The sequence below is a fragment of the Stomoxys calcitrans genome, chromosome 5, assembly GCF_963082655.1.
Source record: "Stomoxys calcitrans chromosome 5, idStoCalc2.1, whole genome shotgun sequence".
Lineage (NCBI taxonomy): Eukaryota > Metazoa > Arthropoda > Insecta > Diptera > Muscidae > Stomoxys > Stomoxys calcitrans.
In genome coordinates, this window is record NC_081556.1 from 148,142,833 (window position 1) to 148,161,564 (window position 18,732).

At 35.7% G+C, this 18,732-nt stretch overlaps 3 protein-coding genes and 1 long non-coding RNA gene across 6 annotated transcripts; 2 read left to right on the top strand and 2 right to left on the bottom strand.

Annotated features, from left to right (window-relative positions):
* Positions 1-8,264: 8,264 nt before the first annotated feature.
* Positions 8,265-11,177, bottom strand: LOC106086506 (NADPH:adrenodoxin oxidoreductase, mitochondrial). Its single transcript, XM_013251205.2, has 3 exons — positions 10,963-11,177; positions 10,066-10,438; positions 8,265-9,461 (listed from the first exon to the last, which is right to left on the bottom strand). Exons 1-3 carry the CDS (start codon positions 11,175-11,177, stop codon positions 8,634-8,636), a joined length of 1,416 nt encoding a protein of 471 aa, XP_013106659.2. The 3' UTR covers positions 8,265-8,633.
* LOC106086507 (uncharacterized) lies at positions 10,195-11,278 on the top strand. 2 transcript variants are annotated; one of them, XR_001221142.2, is made up of 3 exons: positions 10,195-10,279; positions 10,416-10,803; positions 10,858-11,278. It is a non-coding gene; the product is annotated as an uncharacterized LOC106086507 (long non-coding RNA). The 2 variants fall into 2 exon arrangements; XR_001221141.2 differs by having other exon boundaries at positions 10,207-10,279; positions 10,355-10,803.
* A 2,918-nt stretch (positions 11,279-14,196) lies between these two features.
* Positions 14,197-18,529, bottom strand: LOC106086509 (uncharacterized). 2 transcript variants are annotated; one of them, XM_013251209.1, is made up of 4 exons: positions 18,510-18,529; positions 14,716-15,021; positions 14,476-14,651; positions 14,197-14,408 (listed from the first exon to the last, which is right to left on the bottom strand). In XM_013251209.1, the coding sequence occupies exons 2-4, from the start codon at positions 15,016-15,018 to the stop codon at positions 14,246-14,248; spliced, it is 642 nt and encodes a 213-aa protein (XP_013106663.1). In that variant the 5' UTR covers positions 15,019-15,021; positions 18,510-18,529; the 3' UTR covers positions 14,197-14,245. The 2 variants fall into 2 exon arrangements, with proteins under 2 accessions (XP_013106663.1, XP_013106662.1); XM_013251208.1 differs by lacking the exon at positions 18,510-18,529 and adding an exon at positions 15,095-15,205.
* LOC106086508 (26S proteasome non-ATPase regulatory subunit 7) lies at positions 16,229-17,906 on the top strand. The gene is made up of 2 exons (XM_013251207.2): positions 16,229-16,566; positions 16,628-17,906. The coding sequence occupies exons 1-2, from the start codon at positions 16,392-16,394 to the stop codon at positions 17,458-17,460; spliced, it is 1,008 nt and encodes a 335-aa protein (XP_013106661.1). The 5' UTR covers positions 16,229-16,391; the 3' UTR covers positions 17,461-17,906.
* Positions 18,530-18,732: the final 203 nt, after the last annotated feature.

The window sequence follows — 18,732 nt, forward strand, 5'->3', positions numbered from 1 at the left end:
TGTATACGGTCTCTGCCATTTACAAAAAACCCACATGTTGCTGGTTCTTTTTAATATCGTAAAAGTGATTCGATTAAAATGATTCAATGACCGTATACAATAAAGATATACCGTATGCAAAGACCGCATACGATTAAAACGTATCGTTTGCAAAGACCGTAAACGATAAATATAGACCGTATGCAAAGACCGTAAACGACAAAGATGTACCGTATACAAAAACCGTTTACGATAAAGATGTACCGTATGCAAAAACCGTATACGATTATGATGTACCGTATACAAAAATCGTTTACGATAAAGATGTACCGTATGCAAAAACCGTATACGATAATGATGTATCGAATGCAAAAATCGTTTACGATAAAGATAAATCGTATGCAAAACCGTACGATAAGGATGTACCGTATGCAAAAACCGTCTACGGTAATGATGTCATGGATGCAAAGACCGTAATCGATGAAGATGTACCGCATGAAAAGGTACCAAAGACATACAATACATGACGATATTTGATTTCAATTGCAAATTTTTCAGGTCAGATGACGCTAGTAAAAATTGGTACCATCATTGAGCTATATTTCAGTTACGTGTAGTGGAAAACGGGTAACGTTTGTCAAAATTGGACAAATCTTTTTTAATGATTTTCCTAAAAATGGACATTCACAATGTTATTTTTCATCAGTGAACACTTTAATGCGTTTGAAATTATGCCTAAACGGACTTTGCGAGCCGTAAACTGGCCATCAGGACAATAACAACCAGGACAGTATGGTCACGAATAGTCTTGAAGCGTAAGAACGAGATTAACGCCTTCTCTGAGAATGGAACGTTCTGCATTATTTGGGTGTCGAGCCATAGCCAAATTAAGAGGGAATGAAAAACCAGACGATTTGGCAGTGCACTAAAAAAGGAGTATTTTAAGTTTTAGTAAAAAATGTACTCAAATATGGTACACAAATTTTATTTCACCTTATGAAAATTTTCTCTTATGTTATGAAAATTTACTTAACTATTGAAATCATAACCTTTCAGCAAAGAAATCGTATTTAGTTCATGTAATTGGTATAAGTACATAAATAGTATAATTTTGTATATCCACCACTATAGGATGGCGGTATACCAAACTAGTCATTCCGTTTGTAACACCTCCAAATATTCGTCTAAGACCCCATAAAGTATTGGATTGCCCAAAAAGTAATTGCGGATTTTTTAAAAGAAAGTAAGTGCATTTTTAATAAAACTTAGAATGAACTTTAATCAAATATACTTTTTTTACACTTTTTTTCTAAAGCAAGCTAAAAGTAACAGCTGATAACTGACAGAAGAAAGAATGCAATTACAGAGTCACAAGTTGTGAAAAATTTGTCAACGCCGACTATATGAAAAATCCGAAATTACTTTTTGTCTGGACGTTCTGAGTCGATTTAGCCATGGCCGTCCGTTCGTCTGTCGAAATCACGATAGAGGGCGAACGCGTAAGAAATTTTGCACAGATACTTAATTTTGATGTCGAGGTCGTTGGGGATTGCAAATGGGCCATATCGGTTCAGATTTAGATATAGCTCCCGTATAAACCGATCTCCCGATTTGACATCTTGAGCCCCTGGAAGCCGGAATTTTTTTCCGATTTGCCTAAGTACAGTTCAAATCGGTCTACAACCTGATAGAGCTGCCATATCAATCGATCTTCCGATTTGGCTGAGTACAGTTCAAATCTGTCTATAACCTGATAGAGCTCCCATATCAATCGATCTTCCGATTTGACTTCTTGAACCTTTACAAGCCGTATTTTTTGTTCGATTTGGCTGAAATTTTGCACGTAGTGTTCTGTTATGACTTTCAACAACTGTGTCAAGTGCAGTCCTAATCGGTCTATAACCTGATATAGCCCCTTGATCCCCTTGAAGCCGCAATTTTTATCCGATTTGGCTGAAATTTTGCATTAGGTGTTCAGTTACGACTTCCAATAACTGTGCCAAATACAGTCCAAATCAGTTTATAACCTGATATTTCTCCCATGTAAACCGGTCTCTCCATCATACTTGTTCGGTTCCTAGAAGCTTTTGCTGGTTTGACAGAACTTTGGTATGTAGAATATAATTGTGCCCTTCAATCAAATTTGTATACATTTTTAGCAGAATAGAATCCATGTGGTGGGTTTCCAAGATTAGGCCCGGCCGAACATAGCATGTTTTTACTTGTTTTGATATTTGATATTTTAAGTGTTATTTTAACATCTGTGAGCCCTTAAATAAATATATTTATCGATTATATTAATCTGCACTTGCAAATATGTGTACTTTTTGTGAAAGTGGTTCCATCCTAATGAATACAATCATCTATGCTTTAAAAATTATCCCTAATCGTCGTTTTTAAATGCGATTGCTACATGATTTAATGGTTGTAGATTACTGACAGATTACACACCTTTTATTACTTTTTGTATTTGTTTAAGGCAAGGGTACAGTATTTTAATTGCGCCTCTTGGATGCCAGATGTCGTTAGTAAAAACAACCCAATCTAACTGTTTTATTTTAGTTTCAAGGAGTGGCAACAGATGCCGTTGGTCAAGATGGATCCAAATTTTTTAGCGATTTTTCTAAAATTGGATATTTAAACTGCAATTTTGCATAAATAAATTAATAAATATAAATAAATAATAAGTAAATATAAATATATTCATGGATTACATAAATCCGCAAATGCACTAGGCCTAAATATGTTATAGTGGTGCCATCCCAATGTATACAATGCCATCTAGACATTCAAAATTATCCCTAATCGACTCTTTCAAATGCCGTATATATTGTATGTATATGTACTGTATCTTTATATTATATAGAGATACAGTATTTTAATTGCGACTTTTGGATGCCAGATGTCGTTAGTAAAAATTGCTCAATCCATAAGTTATATATTAGTTACAAATAGTGGCAACAGATGTTGGTGGCCAAAAAGGACCCAATCTCTTTAAGCGATTTTTCTGAAAATTAAACTGCAATCTTGCATTAGCAAGAACTAAAATAAATGATATAGTGGAGTATATATGTACATTTTATAGAATATGATATACTGGTGCCATCCCAATGAATACAATGTCCCCGTCACCTAAACGTTCAGAAATATACCTAATCGACTTTTTCAAATGCCGTATCTATACATATTGTAGGTCTATGTTTAAGACATGTAACTTAAATATTGATTTGCCCAAAAAGTAATTGCGGATTTTTTAAAAGAAAGTCAATGCATTTTTAATAAAACTTAGAAAGAACTTTAATCAAATATACTTTTTTTACACTTTTTTTCTAAAGCAAGCTAAAAGTAGCAGCTGATAACTGACGGAAGAAAGAATGCAATTACAGAGTCACAAGCTGTGAAAAAATTTGTCAAATCCAACTATATGAAAAATCCGCAATTACTTTTTGGGCAACCCAATATAAGAGAGATGGGTCCCATTTTTACTAACGACATCTGGCATCCAAAAGGCTCAATTGATATACTGTATCTTAAGCTTATAGACGGTTTTCCTAATATCGTAAAAGTGATACAGTTGAGGTTCATGCATATTGTCATGTGGAATGTGACATTTTCACTCTTTGCTCCTTCATAAATACAAAATTTATTAACAAATTATCACGAAATTATGCTAAATTGTGTTGAAAATGTAAAATGCAATTTGAATGTAAAAACTGCAAATAAAAAGTGTCTTTTTTTTGACATAGTTTCTATTATCAGAATTTTAAACTACATTTTTTTAATTTTACGAAATAAATGCAAATTGTTAACATCATAACCACATGGTTGGCATAGAATTTAGAATATTAAAGACATTGTGTTTATATCAAAGACCGTATACGAGCAAGACATACTGTCTCCTTGGCCTTCCTAATATCGTTAAAGTGGCGCAGATTAAATTCATGCAATACTTAAAATTTTTAATTTATAAACGGTGGCGACTTTCAAGGAAAACTTCTGAATTATATAAACATGTACTTATAACGCCATTCATAGAAAATAATTTGCTTAAGGCTGTCTTTGGTGGTTTATGTAGCCGCTAAAATGAAGTCAGCGCCATCCTTTGTCTTTTACTTTTTCAATGGCTCTATCTATTGCCCGCTGTTTGCAAAGCCATCGCTTACTGTTTCCTCATCATAGCCATAGACCTAAACTACAAAAATGTGCCATGTGCACTAATTTCAAGTGACCTCTGGAGTGTTGTCTTTGCTTTTCTATACATGTGTCATCTAGTGACGGCTTTATTTACTCGTCTACCATCTATTGGGGTTTATATTGAAGTGCCATTTTATTGAGTTCACTAACCGTTTTAAGGGGCAATAAGCTTTTGTGGAAGCTTTAAATATAGAGAAGCCATCTGCAAACAATTGAAGGAAGTATTAAGTATAAAGTGTTATATTGTATAACAATTTCGTAGATAAAGTTTTATTAAGAAAATCCTTGCTATTATTGTTGTATACGGTGGTGTAATTGTAATTTAGTGATTACTTTTTTAAGATAAAAGATTTTGAAGGGAAAAGACCTGCTGATTTCATTTAGTAGGACATTCTCTCATTACTTATGAAAGAATCTTTATAAAAGTTTATGTTTTCATTAAGATTTTTGAAGTATTTCAAAAAGTAACCGTGAAAAATGTGTGTTTTCAACTGTGGAAAACGAATATAGTACCAGCCTTATCAATAGAAATGGTTTTTAGATAACTGACAGATTACAAACCTTTTACTAATTTTTTCATATAACAACGGGAAATTTGGCAAAGCATGATAATTTTTAAAATATTTAGAACAACCCTGGCGGAAAATTTTAAAAACTACATCAATTATAACAGAATAGCCAAGTAATAAAATATCCCGACTATAAAGCATTCAAACCAAAGCTGTTCCCTTTATAAAGCACTGAAAGCGAGCTATGCATGGCATGTGAAACCAAATAAACTACAATTTGTGTTTAATGAACACAGCCCAGCGTTATCACAGGAAGCTCAGATAAAAGCTCGTAGGAGCATCCACAAGTTTTTGCTGACAAAGTATCTGGTACAATGATGCCAACAATTTAGCAAAACGCGTAATAATAATTGTAAAAACGGTTACAAAAAAGCAAAATTTTATGTAAAATAAGAGTAAAAAGTACTCCCTTTAATTTTTGGAAAATTTTGCCAATAGGTTTATAATTTTTTTGTAACCTAGCATTGGGATTGTTCTTGGAATAAGTCTAAAAACGAAGAAAATCACAACGGGTGAACGAATTGACGAAAAACAAGTAAAACCATGCTAAGTTCGGCTTGGCCGATTCTTATAAACCCTCCACCATGGATCCCATTTGTCAAGTTTTTTGCCCGATATCTCTTTATAGGCAAACAAAGCGTAATGGATAAAAATCGGCATGCTATTGAAGCTATTTCACGTTACCGACCCATTCGGACCAAACGTGGTTTGGATTTTGGAGACCAGACCAGGAGAAACAGAAGTCATTGTGCAAATTGGATAAGAATTGAGCCCTATAATGACTCAAGAGGTAAAATCGGGAGATCGATTTATATGGGAGCTATATCAGGTTATGGACCCATTCAGACCTTATCTGTCACGTATGTGGAAGGTCATAGGAGAAGACATTGAAACAAATTTTAGCCAAATCGGATAAGATTTGGGTCCTCCAGAGGCTCAAAAAATCAAATTAGGAGATCGGTTTATATGAGAGCTATATCAAGTTATGAACTGATTCAGACCATACTTAGCATAGTTGTTGCAAGTCAAGACAACCGCTTTCATACAAAATTTCAAGCTAATTGGATAATAAATGCGCACTCTAAAGGCTCAAGAAGTCAAGATACGAGATCGGTTTATATAAAACATGGACCGATATGATCCATTTACAGTCCCAACCGATCTTCACTAATAAGAAGTATTTGTGCAAAACTTCAAGTGCTTAGCTTGCGTGCTTTCGACAGACGGACGGCATGGTTAGATCGGCTTAAATTGTCATGACGATCGATAATATACGAGGGTTGCCTTTTATATTTCGGGATTAGAGAACACAAATATTAATCAAAGAGAATCGCTTTATTGTTTTTCAAAAATAAGATCTATACACTTTTGCATGCGTTTGAACCAATGGTCGAAGCACTTTTGCCACTCTGGTTGAGGTATCTCCAAAACATGCAATCTGAACGTATCAACAGCTTCTTCAGGTGTCGAGAAACGTTGACCTCCCATTTTATATTTTACTTTATTTCCCATTTTATATTTGACCTCTCTCAATCTCACCATAGGTCACATGACGATCTTGCAATATCAGTTGGCGCACAGCATCAATGGTTTATGGAACAACAACTGATTTTCGACTACCTTCACGGAATTCGCCTTGGAGTGAACTACGACCTTGGTTGAATTCACCATACCATCGCTAAACACTGGACCTTGATGGAGTTTCATCGCCAAAAATTTAACTAAGTTCATCGATGCACTGTTGTTGAGTTAATCCACGTCGAAATTTGTAAAAAATAATGGCACGAAAATGTTCACGATTTAATTCCATTTTTTTGGGCGAGATGAATCTTTTAAGTTACTGTAAACAACACAAATATCGCCCGTTTGTCAAAACGTTCTGAGTACGTATAACCTCAAAAATATCAAACTTTACGATAGAGCTGTCAGTTGGCACATTGCAACACAAGGGTTGTTCAATCCCGAAATATAAAAGGCAACCCTCGTATATACTTTATGGAGTTATCATTTCGAAGTGTTACAAACGGAATATCAAAATAAGTGAAGGGTATAAAAAAAGAAAGAAGAATCGCAGTTAGGATACACCCCAGTAAGGCGAAAATACAGAAACAGGGAAAATTGAGGCAACCGATGAGAGTATGGTCTTTTTACCCTATAGATGCGTTTGTAAAACTATCACTTAAAAACTAAATTTCCCATGAACATTCCATCAAGAAACAGAGGATATCACCGTGGCGCAGAGGTTAGCTTGCCCTCCTATGACGTCGGGTTTCATTTCCGGTGTAAACATTAGAAACATTTTCAGCGGTGGTTTTCCCCTTACTAATGCTGGCTACATTTGTTAGGTATCCTGCCATGTTAAAACTTCTCTATCAAGTGGTGTCGCTTCCGTTCGGATTCGGCATAAAAAAGGAGGTCTCTTATCACTGAGCTTAAACTTTAATCGGAACCCATTCATTGATATGAGAAAAGTATTCCCTGTTCCTTAATGGAATGTTCATGGGAAATTTAGTTAAGTAAGTGATAGCATGTGCATGTAGGGCGTGTGGGGAAGATTTTGGGACGTTGAGGCACTTCCTATGTCATTGCCCAGCTTTCTGGGTTAACAGACACCGGCACTTAGGTGAGGACACAATACCAGACATGAAACAACATAAGGCCGTGGGATTTTGTAAGTCGCTTGAAGCATGTGTAATCCAAGAATGACTAAAACAATCTGGTCATCTGACTATATCTTGTTTAAGATTCTCCCATGATAACATCCAATAAATACAAGATGAAGTTTCATTCGAAACGACAGCACACTCCCCCAGAAAAACATCTTCAGCGGTGGTTATCCCCTTCTAACGCTGGCGACATTTGTGAGGTACTTTGCACATGTAAAAACTACTCCCCAAAGAGATTTCGCTCCGCAGCACCCCGTTCGGACTCGGCTATAAAAAGGAGGTCCCTTATCATTGAGCTGAAACTTGAATCGGACAGCACTGAGTGATATGTGAGAAGTTTGCCCCTGTCCCTTAAGGGAACTTTCATAGGCAAAATTTGCATTTTGCTATACCCAGATAAGTGCAAACCTATGGTGCTGGTAAATTAATCTTCAAATTTTAAGATAGCAAAATCTATTTAAGCCCACTACGGTACAATTGAACAACTTATGTACTATTTGTTATTGAATATTTCTTCGTACAGACTACCCTCTTTTACTTTTTTCCATTTAAATTTCCTAACAATATTTAAATGTCATGCAGGGACAGCAGTCGTATATTTTTACGTAGGCGGAGTGGTTGTTGACCAGGATTGATGCTGGTCCCATTCCCTTTGTGGACCCTTCTTATTCACAGGAGAAATCCGAAATTAGTAGGTTAAGCTTTCGTTTGGGCACACATATAAAACAAGTCAGAAATCCGGAATTACAATGTTAAGCTCCCATTTGGCAATACATATCAAACATGTCATGGTCAAACTTATGACTTGTTTCATATGTGTATCGTTGGTTTTAGGCAATTTACATACAAGCTTAAAAAGTTTATACAAAATGTTGGGAGTTTTATTAAAAAAAAAATCGGTTTACCAAACATAAACATTAGTTTTTAAATTACAGAACACATGGACCTGAGGGATATAGGAAAACTTGAAAGTTACCCTTTGTGCTTTCGCAAAGTATTTTGTGAATCTATTCTTAATTAAACTGACTTTATATATGCACAAGACTACAAATAATGTTGGAAGAAATGTAAAAATTATACAAATAAGAATATGGAATTTTGTTCATATGACAAAGCAAAACCTTAAAAACTTAACTGCGACATAAAAAAAAAATGTCATAAATTTTTGTTACTCATATTTCCACTATCACATTTCATCCTTCATTCAGATTATCATATAATCATGTCACACTCCAGCTACTTTCAGCATTTCTTCGATTTTCACAATTTTCTCTCTGGGCTTGCTCACCAAATCGCCACGTTTGATTTCCTCAGCATCGATTTTTTCCCAGCCCTGCCAGGTTACATATGGTTTATCTTTCAATATGTCTTCAAGACCAGCTTTAGTTTCCTCCATGTTGATCTTCTTGGCTTGTATATCATCACATATTGACTTGGCCACTGAAAAAGCCACATTCATTGTAGTGAGAATAACTCCGGTTGGACCAGTACCTAACCATCCTGCGGTGTACAAACCCTGGTCCACACTTGTTTTATCATTGACATCTTTTAAAACCCGGCCATGGATATTTGGCACCAGACCTGCCTTCGCATCAAAACACAATTCATTGTCGGCACATGAAGATTTATAGCCTATGCTTCTCAAAACTAAATCAGCAGGAAGGCTTTCCTCTAAAGTTGTAGCCACTGCTTTATCTTGCTGCATTTCATTGATGGTAAACAATAGATTTTGATCTTTTAGCTGCTTTGGTGATCTTAAAAATATGGGTAGGAATTGTTTTTTTGTTTCGATTTTTGGCTTTTGTTCACTTAGACTTTTCAACATTAGCTCCGTTAATCGTTTACGAGGCCTTGCCAATTTATCCACAACATCCGATATACCTTGGAAGTCTTCGGGACGCCAGTGTGTTGTCACATTGGGCAAACGTAACATTTCTCTGAGTTCTTTGATGGTAAAGGCTACTTGCAGGGGGCCTCTACGACCCACTAGGTAAACCTGTTCCACTTTGCTATTAGCGAGGTAGTCCAAGGCGTATGAAGTGATATCAGTTTTCTAGAAAAAAATAGAAAAGAGATTAATTTAGAAAATAGAAAACAGAAATTTTTTAGTAGAAAAATATATGTAACCTGCTACTAGGAACTGCAGGGAAAGTTCTGAACGATAAACAATCTCATTATTTAGCCGACTCCTATGGCAACTAATGGTCAAAGACCTTACAAAGAGTTTGAAGATTGAATGTATGTGTGATTATCCTTTACTCGATAGACTTCCTTCCTTTAGAAGTCGGCCCATTTTTCAGACACCGGGCATCGGAATATGGCAACGTCTACAAAGATTGCTCCCTGACAAACTCAAATGTAAGGATAAATATGCCATCCTATTCACCATGCCTGTTTATGTAATCAATCTTACATTTCTTATGCCTATCTTCATTCCGGATATAAAAGCCACTTCCGTTAAAAGAATCTCCCCGATTCTTAATGGGGCCTTAGCAGATAATGATAAACACAGCACTCAATAGTTCCATAGTCCATTGGATAGTTCTGTCAAAATTTAATTTTTAAGGACCATGTTTTGAATATATTGTCAAGCAACGAAATGCATGAAAGCAATGATGTAGGAGAAATAAAAATAGACTATTGCACACATTTCATACCTTCAACTCATCTATGGGACTCAACAGCATTCTGGCAACATCCACAGCAACATTTCCCTGGCCCACAATTGTCACAGTTTTGCCCGAAAGATCGGGATTCAAATTCTCAGCACCTGGCAAACCATTATACCAAGCCACAAAATTGCGAGCGGATAGCACATTTGCCTGTGATTCATTCTCAATGCCCAAACGGCGATCTTGATCGGCACCATAGGTAAGCAAAATTATGTGATAACGTTCACGTAAATCTTTTAGACTAACATCTTTTCCCAATGCCACATTTCCATAGAAACTAAAACGTTCATTTCCGGCAGTTTTTGTAAAAGTATTAATAACATTTTTCACTTCAGGATGATCGGGAGCAACACCAAACCTACAATATGAAAAACAAACAAAAAATCATTAAGAACAGATTCATTGAACTTCAATGACGGTTATTAATGGCAAAAGTCATTAAATTGAGTGTAGATAAGACAAAAAAGTGAATACATTTAAAAAAGAGACGTGTACAAGCATATAAATATTTAATAAGCAATATGTTTATGAATGCCTTTTTTCGATATTGGAAAAGTTATATAAATAGTTCCACTTAAGGAAACTAGAAGTTTCAAATAATTTGATCATAGAAAAGAAAAATGGCCAATTTAAAATTGCTTCCTTTTAGTTTTTATCTTACATTTCTCATGTCTATCTTCATTCTGGAGGCAAAAGCCACTTTCGATTTCAATGGTGTAGGAAGTAGGTATTTTATGCTATGTTCCCAACAATCTTATTGATGTTTTCTTTTTGCAGCCTATTTTCAGACTATATTCCATGCTATCTTTGATCCCATAACCAGAGCTTTCACTCCACTCAATTCAACCAGTAATTTCTCTTAGTCATCCTCCATCTACTTACCTCACCAATCCAAACGGTACGGGCAGCTTGTCAATAACATCAACTTTTACATCCTGCATTTGCTTAAGAATATTTTGGGCAGCATAGAATCCAGCCGGTCCTGCCCCAACAATGCAAATTCTTTTGGTCACATTGGAATTGTTGGCCAAATATCGTTTTATTTTTATGTTATTTGAGCCAAATTTATTTGTATTTTGTAAAAGATTCCGTAGCATTTTTTTTATAAGTTCAATTGCAACAAAACAACATAAATTGTGCAAAAACCGAATATTTCTGCTTCTACTTTCTCTTGGTAAATAAAAAACAGCTGTTGCAACTTGTTGTTGTTTTTTTTACCGTGGATAAAGGGGCGTAAACACAATGAAAAGCTTTAGCGGTGACAAGTTTAAATGGCAAATTATTTGACAAATCACAGAAAATAATGCGAAACAATTAAAGGTGGTCTCATTTGTACAACAACCGCAAATCATATCATACGCCTTCTTGCCATCAAGCTGATTGTCGTTTTACCAACACACGCAAACAAATTTGTGTGCGTACATGAGCAGAGACTATGCGAGATAGAAGATAACGACAAAGAGAATGGAAACAAAAATCTGAAATCTTAATACTGTCAAACCATGACATAATTACCAGGTAGTGTACCGTAAACAGCTGAGTACAATTTTTTCTCGCGTAGTGCACTATCTGTCAACGAGTTTTGGTTGTGTATTTCATTTAAGAACGATACATATATAAACAACGAAAAATGGCGCGAACTAGTAACATACACAAAATCACTGATTTTGATCTCAATATTTTATTGTTGTTTAAATGAATATATCTTGCATGAAACCACCTAATTAAATCCGCCTTGCACAGAAAACAAGTGTTGTACCATGTTGAAACAAGCTGATCGACGTTTTGCTAACACAACCAAAGTAATTTGTGTGCGTGTGTATATACTTGTGCGTACATGAGCAGAGAATATGCGAAAAAGAAGATAACAAGAAAGAGAATGCTAACAAAAATCTGTCATCTTAATACCGTCAAACCTGGGCGCCTGTAACAGCTGTTCGAGTGAAACGACCTTTATAAATCCGCCATGGTGTGTAACGCGCGCATGGTATGTAACTCCAACTTTACACTCTTTTACACTTATTTGAATTAAACAGCTAGTTATGATAAAACAGCTGTTCGATGCTGCAAATTTATGCTGGAAAAAAAACCTCCAGTAGAAATTTCTAAGCTCTCAATTACCAAATTTTCAACCTCCCTTTTCTGCTGGCAAATAAAGTACGCGAACGACGACCAGAAACATTTTGTGCAAATTTGTATACATTTTTGAGTACACGAACACAGTTATTGTATTGTAGTATTGTGACAAACAACAACATAGCTAGTCAAAGTAATTTGTTCAATACAATCTAAAGAAATTATGTTAATTCGCTTGAACTGTATGGTATAATATGCAACATGCTTCTTGGTCAACGACGATAAGCGGATGTAGCCATGATATAACGAACGATATCGATTTATCTTGGATGTAGCCAGACCAATGGAAACATTGCCGCAAATGTGCCGGTATTGTTGGTAGTTTACTTTCCAGTGTCTCTCAATGGACTAATAGGTCGATCGGACAAGATGCGCCGTCGTCATTCAACCGTACATATATTTAGCATCGTGATGTAATGCAAGAGAGGTCTATTTTGTCGATGTATGTAGTAGTCATTGATCCGAAGTGGAGCTCCAGTTTGTACGACCATAACGGTCCTATGGACCAGACCAAACATACTCATTTGTGGAGCTTGACGAAGATCGCTACCTCCGGCTAAAACAATAAGCAGGTTAAACCGTCACATAGATAGGTCTTCTTGCCCTATCGAAAGCATTATGTCATAGTCAGCCTTGCCACATTGCCAATTCGTCTCTCGAGCCTAGATTGAAATATTTGATCACGAATAACATGTATGGTCACAACCCTTAAATGGATCTCCCTACGGACTGCTTCAACTTTGTATCATATGCGGACGTTCATAGGCTTAAACCGCCATGTCGATAACATCCGTACAAATTTTGTTGAAGATATCCGCCACCAAACCATTAGCTACAATTTCAGCAGATCACGACCGACCACCGACCGCGAACTAACATATCCGGATGATGAGAAAACTAGGCTAACACTGATGGAAGTAAGATGAGGGTCAGTATAGCGTTCGGTATCTTTATGCGTCACATAGGACTTGTGCAGGATAGATATGACAAGTGGTGTGAAGAGCATATGGGAAAGATAAAGAGACGTTGCAGCATTTCATCCGCAATAGTCGCTGAAATCTATAATTGTTCCGCGAGCGGAATTTGACAGCAATCAAATGTTTTTGTTTCCATACCGAAACGGATTTTTTATATGCAAATCTTAATGGCTGTTACTATGTTTATTCCGACTCGCCTTGACTCAGGAGAAGCATTTCGAAAGCAGATTCACACTTGAGATGTTGCACATTATTGACATTCCTCCTGATGAGAGAATAAATTACAAAAGAGACGTAGAGAATTGGGCAAAGGTATATCGACACATCGTCAAAAAACATAAACCACGTTTACACTGCTCATTTAATCCGGATTTAGTCTCTCGTCAGTTGATTTAATAAAGGGGAAACAGATTATCGAGCCAATGAATCCCTATTTAAAGAGCAGTGTAAACGGGGTTATGGAAAGGAAAAGAACAGTTGGCAACCGACAGTGAGAATAACAGCAGCAATTCGAATGTAACTCATCAATAAAAAAAATGTTTTTGTTAATATGGTTGTGATTTCTTTTTATTGTTTTGTATTTCACCAAAAAACAGTCTAAGAAAACGGTTAGACGAAGTCAACTGAAATATGGTAAATAAATTGAACAAAGAACAACAAAACACTTTGTTTTAACTGACCTGCAGCCGAAACCTTCAAGTCATAATTTTATTTTTTCAGAAAATTTGCCATTTTGTTTCTACAAAAATTTTGTCAACATTATATGTCCTTTGAAAATTAAATTCAATTTTTCTAGAAATATTTGTTAAAATTTTATATATAAAAATATTATGGTCTAAATTTCATTTCAAACACACAAAATTTTCAAAAACATTTTTTAATGTAAATTTTTTACAAACATTTATTTCTGTCGGAAATTTTTAAAATTTGGAATTTTTTGAAAATGAAATTTTTTTTCTGAACTTTTTTTAAAAAATTATTTTTGTGTTAATATTTTCGAAGCATAAAAATAAGTATTAAATTTTGTACATACATAAAAAAATAGGATTTTTTTATTTGTCTTCTGAATAATGAGCTAATTCTGTTTCCAAATCTTTGATCTCATTTTGCAAATGCTGGATTGCAGATTCGTCAACATTCCCATCATCTTCGAAGTTTACATTTGCCGTAAAAACTTTGTCAGTCAGATAGCTATGCCCATTAGATTCTTCCAATCTAGCAATAGATTCAAATAACAAGTATTAGTATATGATATAAGCAAATATTTTAACAAAGTACCTACCTCAATTCGTTAGTTAGTATTTCCAAAACCTTGATATTTTCAATAAATTCTCTATACTGCTCTCTAAGATTCCGATAAAGATGGGACGATTGTTCTTTAATCGTTTTGCACTCTTCTTGGACGTTTATCTTTAGTTGTTTAAGATCTTCAGTGGCAGCTTCCACCTCATGATAAGGCTGCAAACAAAAACCCATAAAGGCTGGGATTAGAAAAAATAAGAGCAGATTAAGTTGCACTTACCTTCAAGGCTACTTCATCTTTCGTTAGATAATCATAATATGATTGCTTGCGTCGTGATACTTCTTCTTTCATTCTCATTTCAATAGTTTCATTGCCCATTTGAAGTTGTTCCAATTTTGTTTTAATGTGCCAATCGCATGCTTTAACCGTTGTCTGGGCAAATTGTTGCGTAATTTGAGAATCGGATGGCACGGACGTCACATCCACATTGGCTTGGGGATTCAATTCTTCAATGTTTTTCGAGAGCTCAAGATTCTCCTCCCTGATATCGTTGAGACGCCGTTTTAAATCGCCTAAAGTCATATTCTAATATCATAAAAGATGAACAAGGAACTAAGTTAATATATTTGTAGCTTGTATTTAGAAAAAAATAATTTACCACACTATCGTTGTAATCATGAACCATTTGTACGATTACATTTTTATTTTCACCTACATTCGACATCATATTTGTGGTAATTTTCATACTTATTTATTGCAGAAAGTTTTATTTAACCCAATCAGTGTACTTGCTGTCGCTTGGCGTACGAAAAATAACGGTTAATAGATGTGAAAGCTCATAACAGCCCTGTCTTAACACAGTGTTACCAATTGCGTTAAGTGCAATCTTAATAACCGGCGTGGATAACTACTAAGGTATATACATATGAGGTAGACGACTGGTAGGCCTGTTCTATTTTTTGGAAGCAGAAAAAATGGTTTGCCCAATTGCATTTAGAAGAAACGCATAGGACAACAAGAGGTAGCGTCATTAGCTCAACAATAAAAATCTACTCCCATCGAAACTACCTTGATTGGCGAATGGGAAGTGTTTTTAGAAATAAACGTTGTTTTAAGGTTGATACTCTATTCGGTTTTCGCGGCGAAACTCTATGTAAAAATATTAGCCGAAAATATTGATGAAAAGTGTTCGTTTCGCTAGAACTTGTTTTTTCATCTAGGTAAAATTTACATTTCCCGACGTCCAAATAGAGCACAATCACAATCGCTGCGCAACATGTCGTTTTCTTGTGTAAAAGGTTAGTGATCTTGGAAAATAATTTGTTATATGTGGATGCATAAATAAGAAAGAATTTTTTTATAAATATAAATAAATATACTTCTAAAATAAATAAAAACCGTTCCATTCATAGCAAGTGTTATATGGATGAAAATACAAATATAAAACACATTTGAAGAAGATAAGTTGAAAAAAAAGTTAAATTCTTAAAGCATTTAAATTTACGGCATTTGCCACTCAAGTTACTTTTGTTGGGGGTAGATTTTTGTCGTTGTGCTAATGACACTACCTCTTAATTGTACCATACCAGTGAACATCTGCGCTCGTATTTAAGTCAACCTTAGTGCTGCCAACCACTTCTTGGTTGATGACAAAAATGATGCTGTGCAGCATTTTATTCGTCTTCAAAATCTATTATTCGACTTTTTTTATCAGTGATAGTCGACTTCGACTTTTCGACGTATTTACATAAAAAGTCGATTAATCGATAACTCGAAAATCGACTTTGAAATTATAGAAATTATGCTTGTCATTTCTTGAGTGCAAAAAAAAAATTCCGGTCAATTTTTGATTTGTAAAAGAATTAAGACCATAGAAAGCGCTCAAAGCGTATAGAAATTAAATTTAAACAAAAATAGCATTTGAAGGCGTTGAATCGAAATAAACATATTACAGAATGCCTACTTCAGAAGTTTTGGTAAACAAAGTCATTGTGCACCCTTTAGTGCTGTTGTCGGTGGTGGATCACTTCAATCGCATGGGTAAGATTGGTAATCAAAAGCGAGTTGTTGGTGTCTTATTAGGATGCTGGAGGGCCAAGGGCATTCTGGATATATCCAACAGTTTTGCAGGTTAGTAGATGGCGGAGGTAAATGAGACGACTCTTTCTATGATGCTATAATCTAATTGCAGTGCCCTTCGATGAGGACGACAAGGATAAGTCGGTATGGTTTTTGGATCATGACTATTTGGAGAACATGTATGGCATGTTCAAGAAGGTCAATGCCAAAGAACGCGTAGTGGGCTGGTACCACACTGGTCCGAAATTGCACCAAAACGATATTGCCATCAATGAGCTGATACGTCGTTATTGTCCCAATTCCGTACTAGTAATTATCGATGCTAAACCCAAAGATTTGGGATTACCCACAGAGGCCTACATAGCCGTTGAGGAGGTGCATGATGATGGTTCACCCACCTGCAAAACCTTTGAGCATGTGCCCAGTGAAATTGGAGCCGAGGAGGCGGAAGAAGTTGGTGTGGAGCACTTACTGAGAGACATCAAGGACACAACAGTGGGTAGTCTGTCACAGAAAATCACCAACCAATTAATGGGTCTGCGTGGCCTTAAGGCCCAGTTGAGCGACATCAAGAACTATCTGCAGCGTGTGGGAGATGGTAAAATGCCCATCAACTACCAAATTGTCTACCAACTGCAGGATATCTTTAATCTGCTGCCCGATATTACAAACGACCAATTTACCGAAACCATGTATGTGAAGACCAACGATCAAATGCTGGTGGTCTATTTGGCCTCAATGGTACGCTCCATCATAGCCCTGCACAATCTCATCAACAACAAATTGGCCAATCGTGATGCCGAAGAGGGCAAAGACAAAAAATCCGAAGATAAGAGCAAAGAAAGCAAAGATAAAGAAAACAAAGAGACCAAGGATAAAAAGGGAGCCGAAGAGAAATCCGACAAGAGCAAGGAGGATACAAATACAAAGAGCAGTAAGAAATAGGAGCGAAGAAAAAAGAAGAAAAAGCCTAGACGTAAAAAGAAACGTGACTGAATTCCCCTATCAGGAGTTTGCTGCGTCCATACTTACAACGCCATCAATACGAAGAAAGAAAACAGGCTTTTTATTCGCAAAAAAAAAATCTACAATATATATAAACCATAACAACAACAATTTTTCTAATATGAGAAGCATACCTTATTTCTATAAGAAATTATTCAAAATTTACCAACCTCAATACACAAGCACACCCATGCATATGTTAAGCAAATCTACGTGTCCTCATCATTAATAACCAGTTGGACGACTCATACACATTTCTAGTTGTAGTCTCTTCGCAAAGAAAAAAAAAAAACAAATGTTATTTACAATAAACGCATGAGCCAACCAACCAATGTACTAATAAAATGCTGAGATTGAAAAAGATCTTGGGCCCAATTGAAAACAAAGATAAGTGAAGTTTTGTTTTAAAGCCTTTTTTGTATGTACCCCATAATGTTGTTAAATTAGTTTCAGCAGAGTTGTCCTTGGAAATTGAACCCAGGCATTGAAAGGTTACAATAGATAAGATTAATTTCAATATCGTTCTTCATACCAGATAGACCAAATGCTATTTTAAAAAAATTTAAGGAGCACTCCATCAAATTTTACCATCTGAAACAGAAACGTTTTGGCAATTCAGGTGAGTGCCATCAAATAACATGGAGAATGCGAACCCTTTGAATGAAATGTAATATGGTAAGTACATTTATGGCATGCAACTCCCTCACAAAAAAAAGGTTTCAAAAAGATAATAATGTACAATAATTACACTTATGCCCTTCAACATCTGAAAAATTAGATCCAAGGTAAGAACGGGGCATTTGGTACCCATTAAATCCATATTTAGTTATGAGAAGTTCATATATGACCACCGACGTTTGGGTTTGATTTTTCTAATACCTACCACCAAATGATGGGGGTATTCTAATCTAGTCATTCTGTTTGGAACACATCGAAATATTGATGATGTCGGACATGTCCGTCCGTCTGTCGAAATCACAGATACTTACTATTGATGTAGGTCATTGGGGATTGCAAATAGGCTATATTGGTTCAGATTTGGATATAGCTCCCACATAAACCGATTTGGCTGAAATTTTGCATGTGGTGTGCTGTTATGACTTTCAACATGCTCATTATGAGTTTTTGTGTGAGAATGCTTACGTTCGCTCACGTTCACAGTCAAATTGAGACTGAAACCGAGTATTATATTTCACCTTTGAAGCAGACGAT

Bases quoted from the DNA above. Each gene is read 5' to 3' on its own strand.
- LOC106086506 (XM_013251205.2), bottom strand. From the start codon at position 11,177: ATGCTACGGAATCTTTTACAAAATACAAATAAATTTGGCTCAAATAAC. The intron at 10,439-10,962 runs GTAAGTAGATGG...TTCATATTGTAG, and splicing joins GTACCGTTTGGATTGGTGAG to GTTTGGTGTTGCTCCCGATC. The intron at 9,462-10,065 runs GTATGAAATGTG...ATTTTTTTCTAG, and splicing joins GTCCCATAGATGAGTTGAAG to AAAACTGATATCACTTCATA.
- LOC106086509 (XM_013251208.1), bottom strand. From the start codon at position 15,181: ATGAAAATTACCACAAATATGATGTCGAATGTAGGTGAAAATAAAAAT. The intron at 15,022-15,094 runs GTAAATTATTTT...TTATGATATTAG, and splicing joins ATGATTACAACGATAGTGTG to AATATGACTTTAGGCGATTT. The intron at 14,409-14,475 runs GTAGGTACTTTG...ATCTATTGCTAG, and splicing joins ATACTAACTAACGAATTGAG to ATTGGAAGAATCTAATGGGC.
- LOC106086508 (XM_013251207.2), top strand. From the start codon at position 16,392: ATGCCTACTTCAGAAGTTTTGGTAAACAAAGTCATTGTGCACCCTTTA. The intron at 16,567-16,627 runs GTTAGTAGATGG...ATCTAATTGCAG, and splicing joins TATATCCAACAGTTTTGCAG to TGCCCTTCGATGAGGACGAC.